This window comes from Oncorhynchus mykiss, chromosome 21 (assembly GCF_013265735.2).
Source record: "Oncorhynchus mykiss isolate Arlee chromosome 21, USDA_OmykA_1.1, whole genome shotgun sequence".
NCBI lineage: Eukaryota > Metazoa > Chordata > Actinopteri > Salmoniformes > Salmonidae > Oncorhynchus > Oncorhynchus mykiss.
The window spans coordinates 62,277,125-62,301,034 of record NC_048585.1 but is presented as its reverse complement, the minus strand read 5'-3'; the positions used below and the strand labels follow the sequence as shown (position 1 = coordinate 62,301,034).

The 23,910-nt window shown below is 45.6% G+C and overlaps 1 protein-coding gene across 4 annotated transcripts in view; it reads right to left on the bottom strand.

Moving 5' to 3' along the window:
- rnf175 (ring finger protein 175) overlaps positions 1-23,910 on the bottom strand; it is a 33,678-nt gene that overhangs the window by 4,878 nt on the left and 4,890 nt on the right. For 2 of the 4 annotated variants that reach the window (XM_036958359.1, XM_036958358.1), the window contains exons 2-7: positions 16,975-17,012; positions 11,475-11,616; positions 9,487-9,641; positions 8,802-8,909; positions 6,687-6,807; positions 646-779 (exon numbers count right to left, since the gene is read on the bottom strand). In XM_036958359.1, the coding sequence (XP_036814254.1) occupies positions 646-779; positions 6,687-6,807; positions 8,802-8,909; positions 9,487-9,641; positions 11,475-11,616; positions 16,975-17,012 (698 nt within the window). The remainder of the gene's footprint in view (positions 1-645; positions 780-6,686; positions 6,808-8,801; positions 8,910-9,486; positions 9,642-11,474; positions 11,617-16,974; positions 17,013-23,910) is intronic. The other 2 variants (XM_036958361.1, XM_036958360.1) reach the window with 2 other exon arrangements.

The following is a 23,910-nucleotide window of genomic DNA, read 5'->3' as shown; positions in this document are numbered from 1 at the left end:
TTAGTAGTGGATTACATTTAGTAGTGGATTACATTTAGTAGTGAATTACATTTAGTAGTGAATTATAAATGTGGATTACATTTAGTAGTGGATTACATTTAGTAGTGGATTACATTTAGTAGTGGATTACATTTAGTAGTGGATTACATTTAGTAGTGAATTACATTTAGTAGTGAATTATAAATGTGGATTACATTTAGTAGTGGATTACATTTAGTAGTGGATTACATTTAGTAGTGGATTACATTTAGTAGTGAATTACATACAAGTGTAACTTCATCACCTCATGTGCGTCGCACAACAGAGACTCTCCCATAGATACAGAACACTGTGGATTCACCTGCTCCTGCTTTCTAGCATTGTGCTATTTACAAAACTAACACGTGACTGGCTCAACTGTTCTGGGGAACTATGGTACGTTTCATAATTAAAAAAATAATGTGACAGGTGAAACGAAGAACGCAATCGGCTTTATCTCCTAAGGTATTGCACAAAAAAAAGCTACAAAATATTTAAAAGTATTGAAAATCTTCAAATAATTAGTTTCAACGGTATTGACAGTATTGAAAAACCATCCCAGCTTTTTCCAAATCCCCCAGTACACGGAATATATGGTATACTGCCCAAGCCTAGTGGATAGGATACATGTGGTTACAGGAGAGTTGGTAGGTATCTTCTATAATCCCCTCCTCATCCACGTCTACGAGGATCTTCTGACCACACACCGCACAGATATCATCTGTCAAGCTCCTGGACGGCATTCCTCCCATGTTATAGTACTGCAACAACAACAACACATTATATTCCTGCAACAACAACAACATGTTATAGTACTAAAACAACAACAACAACAACATGTTATAGTACAGCAACAACATGTTATAGTACAGCAACAACATGTTATAGTACAGCAACAACATGTTATAGTACAGCAACATGTTATAGTACAGCAACAACAACATGTTATAGTACAGCAAAAACAACATGTTATAGTACAGCAACAACATGTTATAGTACAGCAACAACATGTTATAGTACAGCAACATGTTATAGTACAGCAACAACAACATGTTATAGTACAGCAACAACAACATGTTATAGTACAGCAACAACATGTTATAGTACAGCAATAACAACATGTTATAGTACAGCAACAACATGTTATAGTACAGCAATAACAACATGTTATAGTACAGCAACAACATGTTATAGTACAGCAACAACATGTTATAGTACAGCAACATGTTATAGTACTGCAACAACAACATGTTATAGTACAGCAACAACAACATGTTATAGTACAGCAAAAACAACACGTTATAGTACAGCAACAACATGTTATAGTACAGCAACAACACGTTATAGTACAGCAACAACAACAACATGTTATAGTACAGAAACAACAACAACATGTTATAGTACAGCAACAACAACATGTTATAGTACAGCAACAACAACATGTTATAGTACAGCAACAACAACATGTTATAGTACAGCAACAACAACATGTTATAGTACAGCAACAACAACAACATGTTATAGTACTGCAAAAACAACAACATGTTATAGTACAGCAACAACATGTTATAGTACAGCAACAACAACATGTTATAGTACAGCAACAACATGTTATAGTACAGCAACAACAACATGTTATAGTACAGCAACAACAACATGTTATAGTACAGCAACAACATGTTATAGTACAGCAACAACAACATGTTATAGTACAGCAACAACAACATGTTATAGTACAGCAACAACAACAACATGTTATAGTACAGCAACAACAACATGTTATAGTACAGCAACAACAACATGTTATAGTACAGCAACAACAACATGTTATAGTACAGCAACAACAACATGTTATAGTACAACAACAACAACAACACATTATAGTACTGCAACAACAACAACACATTATAGTACTGCAACAACAACAACATGTTATAGTACAGCAACAACAACAACATGTTATAGTACAGCAACAACAACATGTTATAGTACAGCAACAACAACATGTTATAGTACAGCAACAACAACATGTTATAGTACAACAACAACAACAACACATTATAGTACTGCAACAACAACAACACGTTATAGTACAGCAACAACAACATGTTATAGTACAGCAGCAACAACAACATGTTATAGTACTGCAACAAAAACAACAACATGTTATAGTACAACAACAACAACAACACATTATAGTACTGCAACAACAACAACACGTTATAGTACAGCAACAACAACATGTTATAGTACAGCAACAACAACATGTTATAGTACAGCAACAACAACATGTTATAGTACAACAACAACAACAACACATTATAGTACAGCAACAACAACATGTTATAGTACAGCAACAACAACATGTTATAGTACAGCAACAACAACATGTTATAGTACAACAACAACAACAACACATTATAGTACTGCAACAACAACAACACGTTATAGTACAGCAACAACAACATGTTATAGTACAGCAGCAACAACAACATGTTATAGTACAGCAACAACAACAACATGTTATAGTACTGCAACAAAAACAACAACATGTTATAGTACAACAACAACAACAACACATTATAGTACTGCAACAACAACAACACGTTATAGTACAGCAACAACAACATGTTATAGTACAGCAACAACAACATGTTATAGTACAGCAACAACATGTTACAGTACAGCAACAACAACAACACCATGTTATAGTACAGCAACAACAACAATATGTTATAGTACTGCAACAACAACAACATGTTATAGTACTGCAACAACATGTTATAGTACAGCAACAACAACATGTTATAGTACAGCAGCAACAACAACATGTTATAGTACAGCAACAACAACAACACGTTATAGTACTTCAACAACAACAACTAAACATTATAGTACTGCAACAACACCAACGACACGTTATAGTACTGCAACAACACCAACTACACGTTATAGTACTGCAACAACACCAACTACACGTTATAGTACTGCAACAACAACAACTACACGTTATAGTACTTCAACAACAACAACTACACGTTATAGTACTTCAACAACAACACGTTATAGTACAGCAACAACAACACGTTATAGTACAGCAACAACAACATGTTATAGTACAGCAACAACAACACGTTATAGTACTGCAACAACAATATGTTATAGTACTGCAACAACAACACGTTATAGTACAGCAACAACAACATGTTATAGTACAGCAACAACATGTTATAGTACAGCAACAACAACAACATGTTATAGTACTGCAACAACAACAACATGTTATAGTACTGCAACAACAACATGTTATAGTACAGCAACAACAACATATTATAGTACTGCAACAACAACAACATGTTATAGTACAACAACAACAACAACACATTATAGTACAGCAACAACAACAACACGTTATAGTACAGCAACAACAACATGTTATAGTACAGCAGCAACAACAACATGTTTTAGTACAACAACAACAACAACACATTATAGTACAGCAACAACAACAACACGTTATAGTACAGCAACAACAACATGTTATAGTACAGCAGCAACAACAACATGTTTTAGTACAACAACAACAAAACGTTATAGTACAGCAGCAACAACAACATGTTATAGTACAGCAACAACAACATGTTATAGTACTGCAACAACACCAACTACACGTTATAGTACTGCAACAACACCAACTACACGTTATAGTACTGCAACAACAACAACTACACGTTATAGTACTGCAACAACAACAACTACACGTTATAGTACTGCAACAACAACATGTTATAGTACAGCAACAACAACATGTTATAGTACAACAACAACAACAACACGTTATAGTACTTCAACAACAACACGTTATAGTACAGCAACAACAACATGTTATAGTACTGCAACAACAACAACACGTTATAGTACAGCAACAACAACATGTTATAGTACTGCAACAACAACAACACGTTATAGTACTGCAACAACAACATGTTATAGTACAGCAACAACAACATGTTATAGTACAGCAACAACAACATGTTATAGTACAGCAACAACAACAACAACATGTTATAGTACAGCAACAACAACAACAACATGTTATAGTACTGCAACAACAACAACAACATGTTATAGTACAGCAACAACAACAACAACATGTTATAGTACAACAACAACATATTATAGTACTGCAACAACAACAACATGTTATAGTACAGCAACAACACGTTATAGTACTGCAACAACAACATGTTATAGTACAACAACAACAACAACACATTATAGTACAGCAACAACAACAACACGTTATAGTACAGCAACAACAACATGTTATAGTACAGCAGCAACAACAACATGTTTTAGTACAACAACAACAACAACACATTATAGTACAGCAACAACAACAACACGTTATAGTACTGCAACAACATGTTATAGTACAACAACAACAACAACACATTATAGTACTGCAACAACAACATGTTATAGTACAGCAACAACAACATGTTATAGTACAGCAACAACAACATGTTATAGTACAGCAACAACAACATGTTATAGTACAACAACAACAACAACAACACATTATAGTACTGCAACAACAACAACACGTTATAGTACAGCAACAACAACATGTTATAGTACAGCAGCAACAACAACATGTTATAGTACAACAACAACAACAACACATTATAGTACTGCAACAACAACAACATGTTATAGTACAGCAACAACAACAACATGTTTTAGTACAACAACAACAACAACACGTTATAGTACAGCAACAACAACATGTTATAGTACAGCAACAACAACATGTTATAGTACAGCAACAACAACATGTTATAGTACAGCAACAACAACATGTTATAGTACAACAACAACAACAACACATTATAGTACTGCAACAACAACAACACGTTATAGTACAGCAACAACAACATGTTATAGTACAGCAGCAACAACATGTTATAGTACAGCAGCAACAACATGTTATAGTACAGCAACAACAACATGTTATAGTACAGCAACAACAACATGTTATAGTACAGCAACAACAACGTAATGTACACAGCTCAAAAAAATAAACACTTAAACAACACAATGTAACTCCAAGTCAATGACACTTCTGTGAAATCTAACTATCCACTTAGGAAGCAACACTGATTGACAATAAATTTCACATGCTGTTGTGTAAATGGAATAGACAACAGGTGGAAATTATAGGCATTTAGCAAGACACCCCCAATAAAGGAGTGTAAACTACGGCCCGTAGGAGGTTTGAGTAAAACAAATGGATAAAAACACTCGGCCACTCTTGAACGAGTTTGTAGAAATTATATATATTTTCAAATAACTGCCCTTTTTCTGGCCCGCAGATAGATTTTTGACAAAGTAGACCCCCCCCCCCACCCCCCCCGCAAAAAAAATATATATATGTATATATATATGTGCGGGGCTCCGTTGGCTCCTGATTTGGTCGTCGGGCCAAAAACTCTCCCCACCCCTGGACTACATAGTAGTACAACAACAATTACATCAACAGATATTGTATGTGAAACACTGCATACGTGTAGTACTCACCCCTATAGTTGATGCATACGTGTAGTACTCACCCCTATAGTTGATGCATACGTGTAGTACTCACCCCTATAGTTGATGCATACGTGTAGTACTCACCCCTATAGTTGATGCATACGTGTAGTGCTCACCCCTATAGTTGATGCATACGTGTAGTGCTCACCCCTATAGTTGATGCATACGTGTAGTACTCACCCCTATAGTTGATGCATACGTGTAGTGCTCACCCCTATAGTTGATGCATACGTGTAGTGCTCACCCCTATAGTTGATGCATACGTGTAGTACTCACCCCTATAGTTGATGCGTACGTGTAGTACTCACCCCTATAGTTGATGCATACGTGTAGTACTCACCCCTATAGTTGATGCATACGTGTAGTACTCACCCCTATAGTTGATGCATACGTGTAGTACTCACCCCTATAGTTGATGCATACGTGTAGTACTCACCCCTATAGTTGATGCATACGTGTAGTACTCACCCCTATAGTTGATGCATACGTGTAGTACTCACCCCTACAGTTGATGCATACGTGTAGTACTCACCCCTATAGTTGATGCATACGTGTAGTACTCACCCCTACAGTTGATGCATACGTGTAGTACTCACCCCTACAGTTGATGCATACGTGTAGTACTCACCCCTACAGTTGATGCATACGTGTAGTACTCACCCCTATAGTTGATGCATACGTGTAGTACTCACCCCTATAGTTGATGCATACGTGTAGTACTCACCCCTATAGTTGATGCATACGTGTAGTACTCACCCCTATAGTTGATGCATACGTGTAGTACTCACCCCTATAGTTGATGCATACGTGTAGTACTCACCCCTATAGTTGATGCATACGTGTAGTACTCACCCCTATAGTTGATGCATACGTGTAGTACTCACCCCTATAGTTGATGCATACGTGTAGTACTCACCCCTATAGTTGATGCATACGTGTAGTACTCACCCCTATAGTTGATGCATACGTGTAGTACTCACCCCTATAGTTGATGCATACGTGTAGTACTCACCCCTATAGTTGATGCATACGTGTAGTACTCACCCCTATAGTTGATGCATACGTGTAGTACTCACCCCTATAGTTGAGGCCATGTAGTCGGAGCAGATTTCAGCAAAGTCCCGTCCCATCACTCCATAGTACAGACCATAGAACAGCATGATAACGCCCACATCCATGGAGTCCTCAGCCTTGATCCTACAACACAACACATCCATAGAGCCCTCAGCCCTGATCCTACAACACAACACATCTATAGAGTCCTCAGCCTTGATCCCACAACACATCCATGGAGCCCTCAGCCTTGATCCCACAACACATCTATAGAGTCCTCAGCCTTGATCCCACAACACATCCATGGAGTCCTCAGCCTTGATCCTAATAACACATCCATAGAGCCCTCAGCCTTGATCCGACAACACAACACATCCATAGAGCCCTCAGCCTTGATCCCAATAACACATCCATAGAGCCCTCAGCCTTGATCCCAATAACACATCCATAGAGCCCTCAGCATTGATCCTACAACACATCCATAGAGCCCTCAGCCTTGATCCCAATAACACATCCATAGAGCCCTCAGCCCTGATCCCAATAACACATCCATAGAGCCCTCAGCCCTGATCCTAATAACACATCCATAGAGCCCTCAGCCCTGATCCTAATAACACATCCATAGAGCCCTCAGCCTTGATCCCAATAACACATCCATAGAGCCCTCAGCCTTGATCCTAATAACACATCCATAGAGCCCTCAGCCTTGATCCCAATAACACATCCATAGAGCCCTCAGCCTTGATCCCAATAACACATCCATAGAGCCCTCAGCCTTGATCCTACAACACAGAGCCCTCAGCCCTGATCCTAATAACACATCCATAGAGCCCTCAGCCTTGATCCTACATCACAACACATACAGCCCTCGGCCCTGATCCCAATAACACATCCATAGAGCCCTCAGCCTTGATCCTACAACACATCCATAGAGCCCTCAGCCTTGATCCTACAACACAGAGCCCTCAGCCCTGATCCCAATAACACATCCATAGAGCCCTCAGCCTTGATCCTACAACACATAGAGCCCTCAGCCTTGATCCTAATAACACATCCATAGAGCCCTCAGCCTTGATCCTACAACACATCCATAGAGCCCTCAGCCTTGATCCTACATCACAACACATAGAGCCCTCAGCCTTGATCCTAATAACTCATCCATAGAGCCCTCAGCCTTGATCCTACAACACATCCATAGAGCCCTCAGCCTTGATCCTACATCACAACACATAGAGCCCTCAGCCTTGATCCTAATAACACATCCATAGAGCCCTCAGCCTTGATCCTAATAACACATCCATAGAGCCCTCAGCCTTGATCCGACAACACATCCATAGAGCCCTCAGCCTTGATCCGACAACACATCCATAGAGCCCTCAGCCTTGATCCGACAACACATCCATAGAGTGTGATGTAGTAGGGAGTTGTAGTTTCTCTAGAGATAAATCACATACAGCCTGAACTGTGTGATGTAGTAGGGAGTTGTAGTTTCTCTAGAGATAAACCACATCCAGCCTGAACTGTGTGATGTAGTAGGGAGTTGTAGTTTCTCTAGAGATAAACCACATCCAGCCTGAACTGTGGGATGTAGTAGGGAGTTGTAGTTTCTCTAGAGATAAATAAGATCCATCCTGAACTGTGAGTTGTAGTTTCCAACAGGCCAATATTCTACATAGTATAGCGCAGAAATCGTGGTCATTAACTACAACGACCATAATCCATTGCGCAGCTACTTGTCCGGTCTGAGGTGATACAGAGAGCAGCTGTAGCCTAGCAACATCGCTACCTGAAAATACATAATCTAAGAGATGGATAGTAGGTATTCAGAGGTCAAAAAGCCTTATTTACTTTGAAGAACTACTAAAATAGTGATTTTATTATAGTAATGCGAATACCTGATGGTTTATAAGTGATCAGTAGTAATGGTGACTACTATCAGTGACTACTATTAGGGGACTGGTTTAGTCTGTGTTGTTACAGCATTCAATCCACATAACAGCATTTAATGTCAATCTAAAAAAAATCTTTGAAACCCGAAAATCTGTGATTATTTTTGCATTTTTTTATTAACGAACTGAAAGGAGCTCAAAAAGCTTTAAATCAGTCAGGAATCGTCTGCGTGCTGTTCTAGCACTCACCTGAAGAAGACATTGAAGCCGAACATTGTGAACATGATGACCAGGTATCCAATCACTCCCACCGCATAGCTCAGCTTATAGATCAATAGAAACCATTTATACACCATCCTGAAAAACACACACAGTAAATAACCTCTCCCCCTTGTGGTTAACCCCCCCCCCTCCAGGACAGTGGTTAACCCCCCCCCCCCCCCCCCCCTCCAGGAGAGTGGTTAACCCCCCCCCTCCAGGAGAGTGGTTAACCCCCCCCCCCCCCCCCCCTCCAGGACAGTGGTTAACTCCCCCACCCCCCTCCAGGAGAGTGGTTAACCCCCCCGCTCCAGGACAGTGGTTAACCCCCCCCTCCAGGACAGTGGTTAACCCCCCCCCCTCCAGGACAGTGGTTAACCCCCCCCCCCTCCAGTGTACCGTGGTGTCCGACAGGACAGTGGTTAACCCCCCCTCCAGGACAGTGGTTAACCCCCCCCCCCTCCAGGACAGTGGTTAACCCCCCCTCCAGGACAGTGGTTAACCCCCCCCCCCTCCAGGACAGTGGTTAACCCCCCCCCCCCCCTCCAGGACAGTGGTTAACCCCCCCTCCAGGACAGTGGTTAACCCCCCCTCCAGGACAGTGGTTAACCCCCCCTCCAGGACAGTGGTTAACCCCCCCTCCAGGACAGTGGTTAACCCCCCCCCTCCAGCGTACCGTGGTGTCCGACAGGACAGTGGTTTGCGTGTAGCTCTGAAGACGACATAGCTGGTGATGACAGAGAACATTCCCCACATGGAGAGAAACCTCCACCAGTAGAGTTTTATAGTGAAATAGAGAGGAACCACCCACATCTGGAGCAGGGTAACCAACTGGAGAGAGAGAGAGAGAAGGGGGGAGGGAGAGAGACAGAGAGAGGGGGACAGAGGGGAGCGAGAGACAGAGAAGAGAGAGAGAGAAAGAGAGAGAGGAGAGAGAGACAGAGGGGAGAGGAGAGACAGAGGGGAGAGAGAGAAAGAGAGCCAGAGGAGAGAGAGGAGAGAGAGAGGGAGAGAGAGAGAGGAGACAGAGGGGAGAGAGAGAGAGAGGAGACAGAGGGGAGAGAGAGAGAGAGAGAGGAGACAGAGGGGAGAGAGAGAGAGAGAGAGAGAGAGAGAGAGAGAGAGAGAGAGAGAGAGGAGAGAGACAGAAGAGAGAGAGGAGAGAGAGAGAGAGGGGAGAGAGAGAGAGGAGAGAGAGAAGAGAGAGAGGAGAGAGAGAAGAGAGGGGAGAGAGAGAGAGAGACAGAGGGGAGAGAGAGAGAGGAGAGAGAGAGAGAAGAGAGAGAGAGAGAGAGAGAGAGAGAGAGAGAAGAGAGAGAAGAGAGGGGAGAGAGAGGGGAGAGAGAGGGGAGAGAGAGGGGAGAGAGAGGGGAGAGAGAGAGGAGAGAGAGAGAGAGAGAGAAGAGAGAGAGAGAGAGAGAGAGAGAAGAGAGAGAAGAGAGGGGAGAGAGAGGGGAGAGAGAGGGGAGAGAGAGAGGAGAGAGAGAGGAGAGAGAGGAGAGAGAGAGAGAGAGAGAGAGAGAGAGAGAGAGAGAGAGAGAGAGACAGAGGGGAGAAAGAGAGACAGAGGGGAGAGAGAGAGAGAGAGGGGAGAGAGAGAGAGACAGAGAGATAGAGAGGAGAGAGAGGAGAGAGAGAGAGAGGGGAGAGAGAGAGGGGAGAGAGAGGGGGGAGAGAGAGAGAGACAGACAGAGAGAGCCCCAGGACAGCAGCACAATTAAACCCAACCAAATCATGAGAAAACAAAAAGATAATTACTTGACACATTGGAAAGAATTAACAAAAAAACAGAGCAAACTAGAATGCTATTTGTCCCTAAACAGAGAGTACACAGTGGCAGAATACCTGACCACTGTGACTGACCCAAAATTAAGGAAAGCTTTGACTATGTACAGACTCAGTGAGCATAGCCTTGCTATTGAGAAAGGCTGCCGTAGGCAGACATGGCTCTCAAGAGAAGACAGGCTATGTGCTCACTGCCCACAAAGTGAGGTGGAAACTGAGCTGCACTTCCTAACCTCCTGCCCAATGTATGACCAGAGAGACATAGAGACATTAGAGAGACATATTTCCCTCAGATTACACAGATCCACAAAGAATTTGCAAACAAATCCAATTTTGATTAACTCCCATATCTACTGGGTGAAATACCACAGTGTGACATCACAGCAGCAAGATTTATGACCTGTTGCCACGAGAAAAGGTCAACCAGTGAAGAACAAACACCATTGTAAATACAACCCATATTTATGCTTATTTATTTTCCCTTGTGTACTTTAACCATTTGTACATTGTTAAAACACTGTGTGTATATATATATATATAATATGACATTTGAAATGTCTTTATTCTTTTGTAACTTCTGTGAGTGTAATGTTTACTGTTAATTCTTATTGTTTATTTCACTTTGTATATTATCTACCTCACTTGCTTTGGCAATGTTAACATATGTTTCCCATGTCAATAAAGCCCCTTAGAGAGAGAGACAGAGAGACAGAGACACAGAGAGAGAGAGACAGAGGTCAGGTGTGTGTGTGTGTGTGTGTGTCTTTAACCACATACACATTTCTAGTGGATGTAAATCAATCGTACACACTGTCTGGCTCCTGTAACCCGCCATTGTGGATCCAACCCACCCAGCCAGTCGCCGGCTGCTGTACTCACATTGTATGAGCGGTGGTGCCGCTGCTTCCACTGTACCAGTACGATCTGAGCCACCACTAGCGTAGCGATGAGGATGAGCACCATCTCTGCATGCATGGCCTCATGGCCCCGGTGCTTCACGTGCAGGCGCTCATGCTGTACTCTAGGAGGGGGGGGGGGGAGAAAGAGAGAGAGGGGGGGAGGGGGAGAGAGAGGGAAGAAAGAGATCTAAAAGGTGCCATGATGAATCTCTCTAGAATGAGAGCAGTGTCAAAAATAACTTCCATGAGCTACTCTGAGATCTAGCCTTGTGGGACACTAACAATAGTCAGATACCAGGACGTGGATGACTACTCCCAGAATTCACTGCAGTAGGTACCAGAGACATACAGTGGATTCAGAATTCACTACAGTAGGTAATAGAGACATATAGTGGATTCAGAATTCACTGCAGTAGGTAATAGAGACATACAGTGGATTCATAATTCACTACAGTAGGTACCAGAGACATACAGTGGATTCAGAATTCACTACAGTAGGTACCAGAGACATACAGTGGATTCAGAATTCACTACAGTAGGTAATAGAGACATACAGTGGATTCAGAATTCACTACAGTAGGTACCAGAGATACAGTGGATTCAGAATTCACTACAGTAGGTACCAGAGACATACAGTGGATTCAGAATTCACTACAGTAGGTAATAGAGACATACAGTGGATTCAGAATTCACTACAGTAGGTAGGTAGCAGTATTCAGACCCCTGGACTTATTCCACATTTTGTTACATTATAGCCTTATTTATAAAAGTATTATTTTTCCTCATCAATCTACACACAATACCCCATAATGACATCACAATACCCCATAATGACATCACAGTACCCCATAATGACATCACAATACTCCATAACGACATCACAATACTCCATAATGACATCACAATACTCCATAATGACATCACAATACCCCATAATGACATCACAATACTCCATAACGACATCACAATACTCCATAACGACATCACAATACTCCATAATGACATCACAATACCCCATAATGACATCACAATACCCCATAATGACATCACAATACCCCATAAAGACATCACAATACCCCATAAGGACATCACAATACCCCATAAGGACATCACAACACCCCATAATGACATCACAATACCCCATAAGGACATCACAATACCCCATAATGACATCACAATACCCCATAAGGACATCACAATACCCCATAATGACATCACAATACCCCATAAAGACATCACAATACCCCATAAAGACATCACAATACCCCATAAAGACATCACAATACCCCATAAAGACATCACAATACCCCATAAAGACATCACAATACCCCATTATGACAAAAAAAACACCACTGAAGATCTATAGGTTCACCACTGAAGACTAATGTCTATAGTAGATATAAAGGCTGTATCCATGTTTCAGTACAGGGGTGTGTATATGACATTTAGAAAGAATACAGACCACTTCCCCTTTTCCACATGTTGTAACGTTACAGCCTTATTCTGAAATGGATTCAATTATTCCCCCCCTCATCAATCTACACACAATACTGCATGATGACAAAGAAAAAACAGGTTTTAAAAAAACAGAAAAACCTTATTTACATAAGTATTCAGACCCTTTGCTACGAGGCTCGAAATTGAGCTCAGGTGCATCCTGTCTCCATTGATCGTCCTTGAGATGTTTCTACAACTTGATTGGAGTCCACCTGTGGTAAATTCAATTGATTGGACATGATTTGGAAAGGCACACACCTGTCTATATAAGGTACCTGTCTATATAAGGTCCCACAGCTGACAGTGCACGTCAGAGCAAAAAACAACCAATGAGGTTGAAGGAATTGTCCGTAGAGACCCGAGACAGAATTGTGTCGAGGCACAGATCTGGGGAAAGGTATCAAAAATGTTCTGCAGCATTGAAGGTTCAGGAACACAGTGTCCTCCATCATTCTTAAATGGAAGAAGTTTGGAACCACCAAGACTCTTCCTAGAGCTGGCCGCCCGGCCAAACTGAGCAATCGGGAAGGAAGGGCCTTGGTCAGGGAGGTGACCAAGCACCCGATGGTCCCTCTGACAGAGCTCCAGAGTTCCTCTGTGGAGATAGGAGAATCTTCCAGAAGGACAACCATCTCTGCAGCACTCCACCAATCAGGCCTTTATGGTAGAGTGGCCAGACGGAAGCCACTCCTCAGTAAAAGGCACATGACAGCCCGCTTGGAGTTTGCCAAAAGGCACCTAAAGGACTCTCAGACCATGAGAAACAAGATTCTCTGGCCTGAATGCCAAGCGTCACGTCTGGAGGAAACCTGGCACCATCCCTACGGTGAAGCATGGTGGTGGCAGCATCATGCTGTGGGGATGTTATTCAGTGGCAGGGACTGGGAGACTAGTCAGGATTGAGGCAAAGATGAACAGAGCAAAGTACAGAGAGATCCTTGATGAAAACCTGCTCTACAGTGCTCAGGACCTCAGACTGGGGCAAAGGTTCACCTTGACAACGACCCTAAGCACACAGCCAAGACAACGAAGGAGTGACTTCGGGGCAAGACTCTGAATGTCCTTGAATGGCCCAGCCAGAGCCCGGACTTGAACCCGATCGAACATCTCTGGAGAGACCTGAAAATAGCTGTGCAGCGACGCTCGCCATCCAACCTTACAGAGCTTGAGAGGATCTGCAGAGAAGAATGGGAGAAACTCCCCAAATACAGGTGTGCCAAGCTTGTAGCATCATACCCGAGAAGACTGGAGGCTGTAAGCAACAAAGCACTGAGTAGGGTCTGAATACTTGTTTTTTAGTTGTTTTTTTTGTACATTTCTATAAACCTGTTTTTGCTTTGTCATTATGTGGTATTGTGATGTCATTATGGGGTATTGTGATATCATTATGGGGTATTGTGATGTCATTATGTGGTATTGTGATGTCATTATGGGGTATTGTGATGTCATTATGTGGTATTGTGATGTCATTATGTGGTATTGTGATGTCATTATGGGGTATTGTGATGTCATTATGTGGTATTGTGATGTCATTATGGGGTATTGTGATGTCATTATGGGGTATTGTGATGTCATTATGTGGTATTGTGATGTCATTATGGGGTATTGTGATGTCATTATGGGGTATTGTGATGTCATTATGGGGTATTGTGTTTAGATTGATAAAGGGAATAAAAACTATTTAATCATTTTTAGAATAAGGCTGTAATGTAACAAAATGTGGAAGAAGTCAAGGGGTCTGAATACTTTCTGAAGGCCCTGTATATAGCAACACCGTCTGACTGTCCAATCACTGGCTCTACTGTACATAGCAACACCGTCTGACTGTCCAATCACTGGTTCTACTGTATATAGCAACCCCGTCTGACTGTCCAATCACTGGTTCTACTGTACATAGCAACACCGTCTGACTGTCCAATCACTGGCTCTACTGTACATAGCAACACTGTCTGACTGTCCAATCACTGGTTCTATATGACAACACCGTCTGACTGTCCAATCACTGGTTCTATATGACAACACCGTCTGACTGTCCAATCACTGGCTCTACTGTACATAGCAACACCGTCTGACTGTCCAATCACTGGTTCTACTGTACATAGCAACACTGTCTGACTGTCCAATCACTGGTTCTACTGTATATAGCAACACCGTCTGACTGTCCAATCACTGGCTCTACTGTACATAGCAACACTGTCTGACTGTCCAATCACTGGTTCTACTGTACATAGCAACACCGTCTGACTGTCCAATCACTGGTTCTATATGACAACACCGTCTGACTGTCCAATCACTGGTTCTATATGACAACACCGTCTGACTGTCCAATCATGGGTACGATTGAGCCTCAGAATGTGTGCGTGGTATGATCGTCCGGTGCCAGGCCCACCGGATCCAGTATCTCAGAAACAGATGCCCACCTGGGCTTTTCACGCACGACAGTGTCTTGGGTTTAACACGAATGGTGCGACAAACTACAAACATCCGGTCAGCGGCAGCCCTCTGGGACAAAACAGCTCGTTGATGGAGAACGGCAAGAATCGTGCAAGCTAACACGCGGAGCACAAACAGGCAAATAACGGCGCAGAACGCTTGTCACGGATGAGCTATTTTCATCACACTGGGTTCCACTCCTAGGAGCTAAAAACGACTAAAAGCGGTCACCAACACTGGACAATTTAGGAGTTTAAAAACATAGCCTGGAACATGATAAGTGAGTTCAGTTTACTGGAGTGTCCTGGCTATAGTCTGGCCACTCTCCCATAAAGCCCAATGGTGAAGAGCTGACAGGTTCTCCCATCTCAGCCAAGGAACTCTGGTCACCGTCTTCTGTCACAGTGGACACCTCCCTGACCAAGGTCATTCTTGCCCGGGTTGCTCAGTTTGGTGGGACAGCCTGCTCTCAGCAGAGTCTGAGTAGTTCCATATTTTTCCCCATTTCCCAATGATATAAACTTTCAACACTGTAGAAATGGTTTTCTACCCTTCCCCAGATATATACACCTCATCACAACTATATCTCAGAGATCTACAGACAGTTCCTTGGACTTCGTGGTATAGTTTCTGCACTGTCGACCGTGGGACCTTATATAGACAGGTGTGTTTCTTCAAAATAATTTCCAAACAATTGAATTGGCCACAGGAGGACTCAAGTCAAGTTGTAGTGACGTCTCAAGGATGATCAGAGAAGATTGGATGCATCTGAGCTCAATTTAGAGCGTTATAGCAAAGGAGTGTGAATACTTACGTGAATGAGATATTTCCCATTTACAACAAATCTAAAAAGATGTTTTCACTTTGTCATTATGGGGTATTGTGATGTCTTTATGGGGTATTGTGATGTCATTAGGGGGTATTGTGATGTCATTAGGGGGTATTGTGATGTCATTATGGGGTATTGGGGTGTCATTATGGGGTATTGGGGTGTCATTATGGGGTATTGGGGTATCATTATGGGGTATTGTGACGTCATTATGGGTTATTGTGACGTCATTATGGGTTATTGGGGTATCATTATGGGGTATTGTGATGTCATTATGGGGTATTGTGATGTCATTATGGGGTATTGTGATGTCATTATGGGGTATTGTGATGTCATTATGGGGTATTGTGATGTCTTTATGGGGTATTGTGATGTCATTATGGGGTATTGTGTGTAGATTGTTGAGAGAAAAAAATCAATTTAATCCATTGTGAATTCAGGCTGTAACACAACAACATGTGGAATAAGTCAAGGGGTATAAATACCTTCTCACTGCCCAATTACGGGTTCTACTTTCTCACTGTCCAATTACGGGTTCTACTTTCTCACTGCCCAATTACGGGTTCTACTTTCTCACTGTCCAATTACGGGTTCTACTTTCTCACTGCCCAATTACGGGTTCTACTTTCTCACTGTCCAATTACGGGTTCTACTTTCTCACTGCCCAATTACGGGTTCTACTTTCTCACTGTCCAATTACTGGTTCTAAATGAGGACTTACTTCCAGTTCTCCCTGTGAGTCATTTTCAGGAGATCCCCCTAGAAGAGAGAGGGGGGAGAGAAGAGAGAGAGAGAGAGAGAGAGGAGAGAGGGAAGAGATAGAGAGAGAGAGAGAGAGAGAGTTCTTTTAGAACTCACCAAAAACTACACATATCTAGGACTAAGTATCAGCCACACAGGTAGCTTTCACAGGGCTGTGAATGAGCTGAGAGACAAAGCAAGAAGAGCATTCTATGCCATTAAAAGGAACATAAAAATCAAAATTCCAATTAGAATCTGTCTCAAAATGTTCCAATCAGTTCTAGAACCAGTTGCTCTATTTGGCAGTGAAGTATGGGGGTCCACACTCTAATAATGAATTGACCAAATGGGACAAACATCCAATCGAAACACTGCATGCAGACCGTATTGCAAGTGCAAAGAAAAATAGAGCATGTAGAGCAGAAGTGGGCCAATACCACCTCCTTATTCAAATAGAACAAAGAGCCATCACATGTTACAACCATCTAAAAACAAGTGACCCCAAAACATTCCATCACACAGCTCTACAATGTCAAGAGATGAAACAAGAGAAGAGTCCCCTGAGCCAGCTGGTTCTGAGGCTCAGTTCACTAACCCAAACCAACCCCATAGAGCCTCAGGACAGCACTCAGCCAGCTGGTTCTGAGGCTCAGTTCACTAACCCAAACCAACCCCATAGAGCCTCAGGACAGCACTCAGCCAGCTGGTTCTGAGGCTCAGTTCACTAACCCAAACCAACCCCATAGAGCCTCAGGACAGCACTCAGCCAGCTGGTTCTGAGGCTCAGTTCACCAACCCAAACCAACCTCATATAGCCTCAGGACAGGACTCAGCCAGCTGGTTCTGAAGCTCAGTTCACCAACCCAAACCAACCCCATATAGCCTCAGGACAGGACTCAGCCAGCTGGTTCTGAGGCTCAGTTCACCAACCCAAACCAACCCCATAGAGCCTCAGGACAGCACTCAGCCAGCTGGTTCTGAGGCTCAGTTCACCAACCCAAACCAACCTCATATAGCCTCAGGACAGCACTCAGCCAGCTGGTTCTGAGGATCAGTTCACCAACCCAAACCAACCCCATAAAGCCTCAGGACAACACTCAGCCAGCTGGTTCTGAGGCTCAGTTCACCAACCCAAACCAACCTCATATAGCCTCAGGACAGGACTCAGCCAGCTGGTTCTGAGGCTCAGTTCACCAACCCAAACCAACCCCATATAGCCTCAGGACAGGACTCAGCCAGCTGGTTCTGAGGCTCAGTTCACCAACCCAAACCAACCCCATAGAGCCTCAGGACAGCACTCAGCCAGCTGGTTCTGAGGCTCAGTTCACCAACCCAAACCAACCTCATATAGCCTCAGGACAGGACTCAGCCAGCTGGTTCTGAGGCTCAGTTCACCAACCCAAACCAACCCCATAGAGCCTCAGGACAGCACTCAGCCAGCTGGTTCTGAGGCTCAGTTCACCAACCCAAACCAACCTCATATAGCCTCAGGACAGGACTCAGCCAGCTGGTTCTGAGGCTCAGTTCACCAACCCAAACCAACCCCATATAGCCTCAGGACAGGACTCAGCCAGCTGGTTCTGAGGCTCAGTTCACCAACCCAAACCAACCCCATAGAGCCTCAGGACAGCACTCAGCCAGCTGGTTCTGAGGCTCAGTTCACCAACCCAAACCAACCTCATATAGCCTCAGGACAGGACTCAGCCAGCTGGTTCTGAGGCTCAGTTCACCAACCCAAACCAACCCCATAGAGCCTCAGGACAGCACTCAGCCAGCTGGTTCTGAGGCTCAGTTCACTAACCCAAACCAACCCCATAGAGCCTCAGGACAACACTCAGCCAGCTGGTTCTGAGGCTCAGTTCACTAACCCAAACCAACCCCATAGAGCCTCAGGACAGCACTCAGCCAGCTGGTTCTGAGGCTCAGTTCACCAACCCAAACCAACCCCATAGAGCCTCAGGACAGCACTCAGCCAGCTGGTTCTGAGGCTCAGTTCACTAACCCAAACCAACCCCATAGAGCCTCAGGACAGCAGTCAGCCAGCTGGTTCTGAGGCTCAGTTCACTAACCCAAACCAACCCCATAGAGCCTCAGGACAGCACTCAGCCAGCTGGTTCTGAGGCTCAGTTCACCAACCCAAACCAACCCCATAGAGCCTCAGGACAGCACTCAGCCAGCTGGTTCTGAGGCTCAGTTCACCAACCCAAACCAACCCCATAGAGCCTCAGGACAGCACTCAGCCAGCTGGTTCTGAGGCTCAGTTCACTAACCCAAACCAACCTCATATAGCCTCAGGACAGGACTCAGCCAGCTGGTTCTGAGGCTCAGTTCACCAACCCAAACCAACCCCATAGAGCCTCAGGACAGCACTCAGCCAGCTGGTTCTGAGGCTCAGTTCACCAACCCAAACCAACCCCATAGAGCCTCAGGACAGCACTCAGCCAGCTGGTTCTGAGGCTCAGTTCACCAACCCAAACCAACCTCATATAGCCTCAGGACAGCACTCAGCCAGCTGGTTCTGAGGCTCAGTTCACCAACCCAAACCAACCGCATAGAGCCTCAGGACATCACTCAGCCAGCTGGTTCTGAGGCTCAGTTCACCAACCCAAACCAACCCCATAGAGCCTCAGGACAGCACTCAGCCAGCTGGTTCTGAGGCTCAGTTCACCAACCCAAACCAACCCCATAGAGCCTCAGGACAACACTCAGCCAGCTGGTTCTGAGGCTCAGTTCACCAACCCAAACCAACCTCATATAGCCTCAGGACAGGACTCAGCCAGCTGGTTCTGAGGCTCAGTTCACCAACCCAAACCAACCCCATAGAGCCTCAGGACAGCAGTCAGCCAGCTGGTTCTGAGGCTCAGTTCACTAACCCAAACCAACCCCATAGAGCCTCAGGACAGGACTCAGCCAGCTGGTTCTGAGGCTCAGTTCACCAACCCAAACCAACCCCATAGAGCCTCAGGACAGCAGTCAGCCAGCTGGTTCTGAGGCTCAGTTCACCAACCCAAACCAACCCCATAGAGCCTCAGGACAGCACTCAGCCAGCTGGTTCTGAGGCTCAGTTCACCAACTCAAACCAACCCCATAGAGCCTCAGGACAGCACTCAGCCAGCTGGTTCTGAGGATCAGTTCACCAACCCAAACCAACCCCATAGAGCCTCAGGACAGCACTCAGCCAGCTGGTTCTGAGGCTCAGTTCACCAACCCAAACCAACCCCATAGAGCCTCAGGACAGCACTCAGCCAGCTGGTTCTGAGGCTCAGTTCACCAACTCAAACCAACCCCATAGAGCCTCAGGACAGCAGTCAGCCAGCTGGTTCTGAGGCTCAGTTCACCAACCCAAACCAACCCCATAGAGCCTCAGGACAGCACTCAGCCAGCTGGTTCTGAGGCTCAGTTCACTAACCCAAACCAACCCCATAGAGCCTCAGGACAACACTCAGCCAGCTGGTTCTGAGGCTCAGTTCACCAACCCAAACCAACCTCATATAGCCTCAGGACAACACTCAGCCAGCTGGTTCTGAGGCTCAGTTCACTAACCCAAACCAACCCCATAGAGCCTCAGGACAACACTCAGCCAGCTGGTTCTGAGGCTCAGTTCACCAACCCAAACCAACCTCATATAGCCTCAGGACAGCAGTCAGCCAGCTGGTTCTGAGGCTCAGTTCACCAACCCAAACCAACCCCATAGAGCCTCAGGACAGCACTCAGCCAGCTGGTTCTGAGGCTCAGTTCACTAACCCAAACCAACCCCATAGAGCCTCAGGACAACACTAGCCAGCTGGTTCTGAGGCTCAGTTCACCAACCCAAACCAACCCCATAGAGCCTCAGGACAGCACTCAGCCAGCTGGTTCTGAGGCTCAGTTCACTAACCCAAACCAACCCCATAGAGCCTCAGGACAACACTCAGCCAGCTGGTTCTGAGGCTCAGTTCACCAACCCAAACCAACCCCATAGAGCCTCAGGACAGCACTCAGCCAGCTGGTTCTGAGGCTCAGTTCACCAACCCAAACCAACCCCATAGAGCCTCAGGACAGCACTCAGCCAGCTGGTTCTGAGGCTCAGTTCACCAACCCAAACCAACCTCATATAGCCTCAGGACAGGACTCAGCCAGCTGGTTCTGAGGCTCAGTTCACCAACCCAAACCAACCCCATAGAGCCTCAGGACAGGACTCAGCCAGCTGGTTCTGAGGCTCAGTTCACCAACCCAAACCAACCTCATATAGCCTCAGGACAGGACTCAGCCAGCTGGTTCTGAGGCTCAGTTCACTAACCCAAACCAACCCCATAGAGCCTCAGGACAGCACTCAGCCAGCTGGTTCTGAGGCTCAGTTCACCAACCCAAACCAACCCCATAGAGCCTCAGGACAGGACTCAGCCAGCTGGTTCTGAGGCTCAGTTCACCAACCCAAACCAACCCCATAGAGCCTCAGGACAGCACTCAGTCAGCTGGTTCTGAGGCTCAGTTCACTAACCCAAACCAACCTCATATAGCCTCAGGACAGCAGTCAGCCAGCTGGTTCTGAGGCTCAGTTCACCAACCCAAACCAACCTCATAGAGCCTCAGGACAGCACTCAGCCAGCTGGTTCTGAGGCTCAGTTCACTAACCCAAACCAACCTCATATAGCCTCAGGACAGCAGTCAGCCAGCTGGTTCTGAGGCTCAGTTCACCAACCCAAACCAACCTCATAGAGCCTCAGGACAGCACTCAGCCAGCTGGTTCTGAGGCTCAGTTCACCAACCCAAACCAATCCCATAGAGCCTCAGGACAACACTCAGCCAGCTGGTTCTGAGGCTCAGTTCACCAACCCAAACCAATCCCATAGAGCCTCAGGACAGCACTCAGCCAGCTGGTTCTGAGGCTCAGTTCACCAACCCAAACCAACCCCATAGAGCCTCAGGACAGCACTCAGCCAGCTGGTTCTGAGGCTCAGTTCACCAACCCAAACCAACCCCATAGAGCCTCAGGACAGCACTCAGCCAGCTGGTTCTGAGGCTCAGTTCACCAACCCAAACCAACCCCATAGAGCCTCAGGACAACACTCAGCCAGCTGGTTCTGAGGCTCAGTTCACTAACCCAAACCAACCTCATAGAGCCTCAGGACAACACTCAGCCAGCTGGTTCTGAGGCTCAGTTCACTAACCCAAACCAACCCCATAGAGCCTCAGGACAGCACTCAGCCAGCTGGTTCTGAGGCTCAGTTCACTAACCCAAACCAACCCCATAGAGCCTCAGGACAGCACTCAGCCAGCTGGTTCTGAGGCTCAGTTCACTAACCCAAACCAACCCCATAGAGCCTCAGGACAGCAGTCAGCCAGCTGGTTCTGAGGCTCAGTTCACTAACCCAAACCAACCCCATAGAGCCTCAGGACAGCAGTCAGCCAGCTGGTTCTGAGGCTCAGTTCACTAACCCAAACCAACCCCATAGAGCCTCAGGACAGCACTCAGCCAGCTGGTTCTGAGGCTCAGTTCACTAACCCAAACCAACCCCATAGAGCCTCAGGACAGCAGTCAGCCAGCTGGTTCTGAGGCTCAGTTCACTAACCCAAACCAACCCCATAGAGCCTCAGGACAGCAGTCAGCCAGCTGGTTCTGAGGCTCAGTTCACTAACCCAAACCAACCCCATAGAGCCTCAGGACAACACTCAGCCAGCTGGTTCTGAGGCTCAGTTCACCAACCCAAACCAATCCCATAGAGCCTCAGGACAACACTCAGCCAGCTGGTTCTGAGGCTCAGTTCACCAACCCAAACCAATCCCATAGAGCCTCAGGACAGCACTCAGCCAGCTGGTTCTGAGGCTCAGTTCACCAACCCAAACCAACCCCATAGAGCCTCAGGACAGCACTCAGCCAGCTGGTTCTGAGGCTCAGTTCACCAACCCAAACCAACCCCATAGAGCCTCAGGACAGCACTCAGCCAGCTGGTTCTGAGGCTCAGTTCACCAACCCAAACCAACCCCATAGAGCCTCAGGACAACACTCAGCCAGCTGGTTCTGAGGCTCAGTTCACTAACCCAAACCAACCTCATAGAGCCTCAGGACAACACTCAGCCAGCTGGTTCTGAGGCTCAGTTCACTAACCCAAACCAACCCCATAGAGCCTCAGGACAGCAGTCAGCCAGCTGGTTCTGAGGCTCAGTTCACTAACCCAAACCAACCCCATAGAGCCTCAGGACAGCAGTCAGCCAGCTGGTTCTGAGGCTCAGTTCACTAACCCAAACCAACCCCATAGAGCCTCAGGACAGCACTCAGCCAGCTGGTTCTGAGGCTCAGTTCACTAACCCAAACCAACCCCATAGAGCCTCAGGACAGCAGTCAGCCAGCTGGTTCTGAGGCTCAGTTCACTAACCCAAACCAACCCCATAGAGCCTCAGGACAGCAGTCAGCCAGCTGGTTCTGAGGCTCAGTTCACTAACCCAAACCAACCCCATAGAGCCTCAGGACAACACTCAGCCAGCTGGTTCTGAGGCTCAGTTCACCAACCCAAACCAATCCCATAGAGCCTCAGGACAACACTCAGCCAGCTGGTTCTGAGGCTCAGTTCACCAACCCAAACCAATCCCATAGAGCCTCAGGACAGCACTCAGCCAGCTGGTTCTGAGGCTCAGTTCACCAACCCAAACCAACCCCATAGAGCCTCAGGACAGCACTCAGCCAGCTGGTTCTGAGGCTCAGTTCACCAACCCAAACCAACCCCATAGAGCCTCAGGACAGCACTCAGCCAGCTGGTTCTGAGGCTCAGTTCACCAACCCAAACCAACCCCATAGAGCCTCAGGACAACACTCAGCCAGCTGGTTCTGAGGCTCAGTTCACTAACCCAAACCAACCTCATAGAGCCTCAGGACAACACTCAGCCAGCTGGTTCTGAGGCTCAGTTCACTAACCCAAACCAACCCCATAGAGCCTCA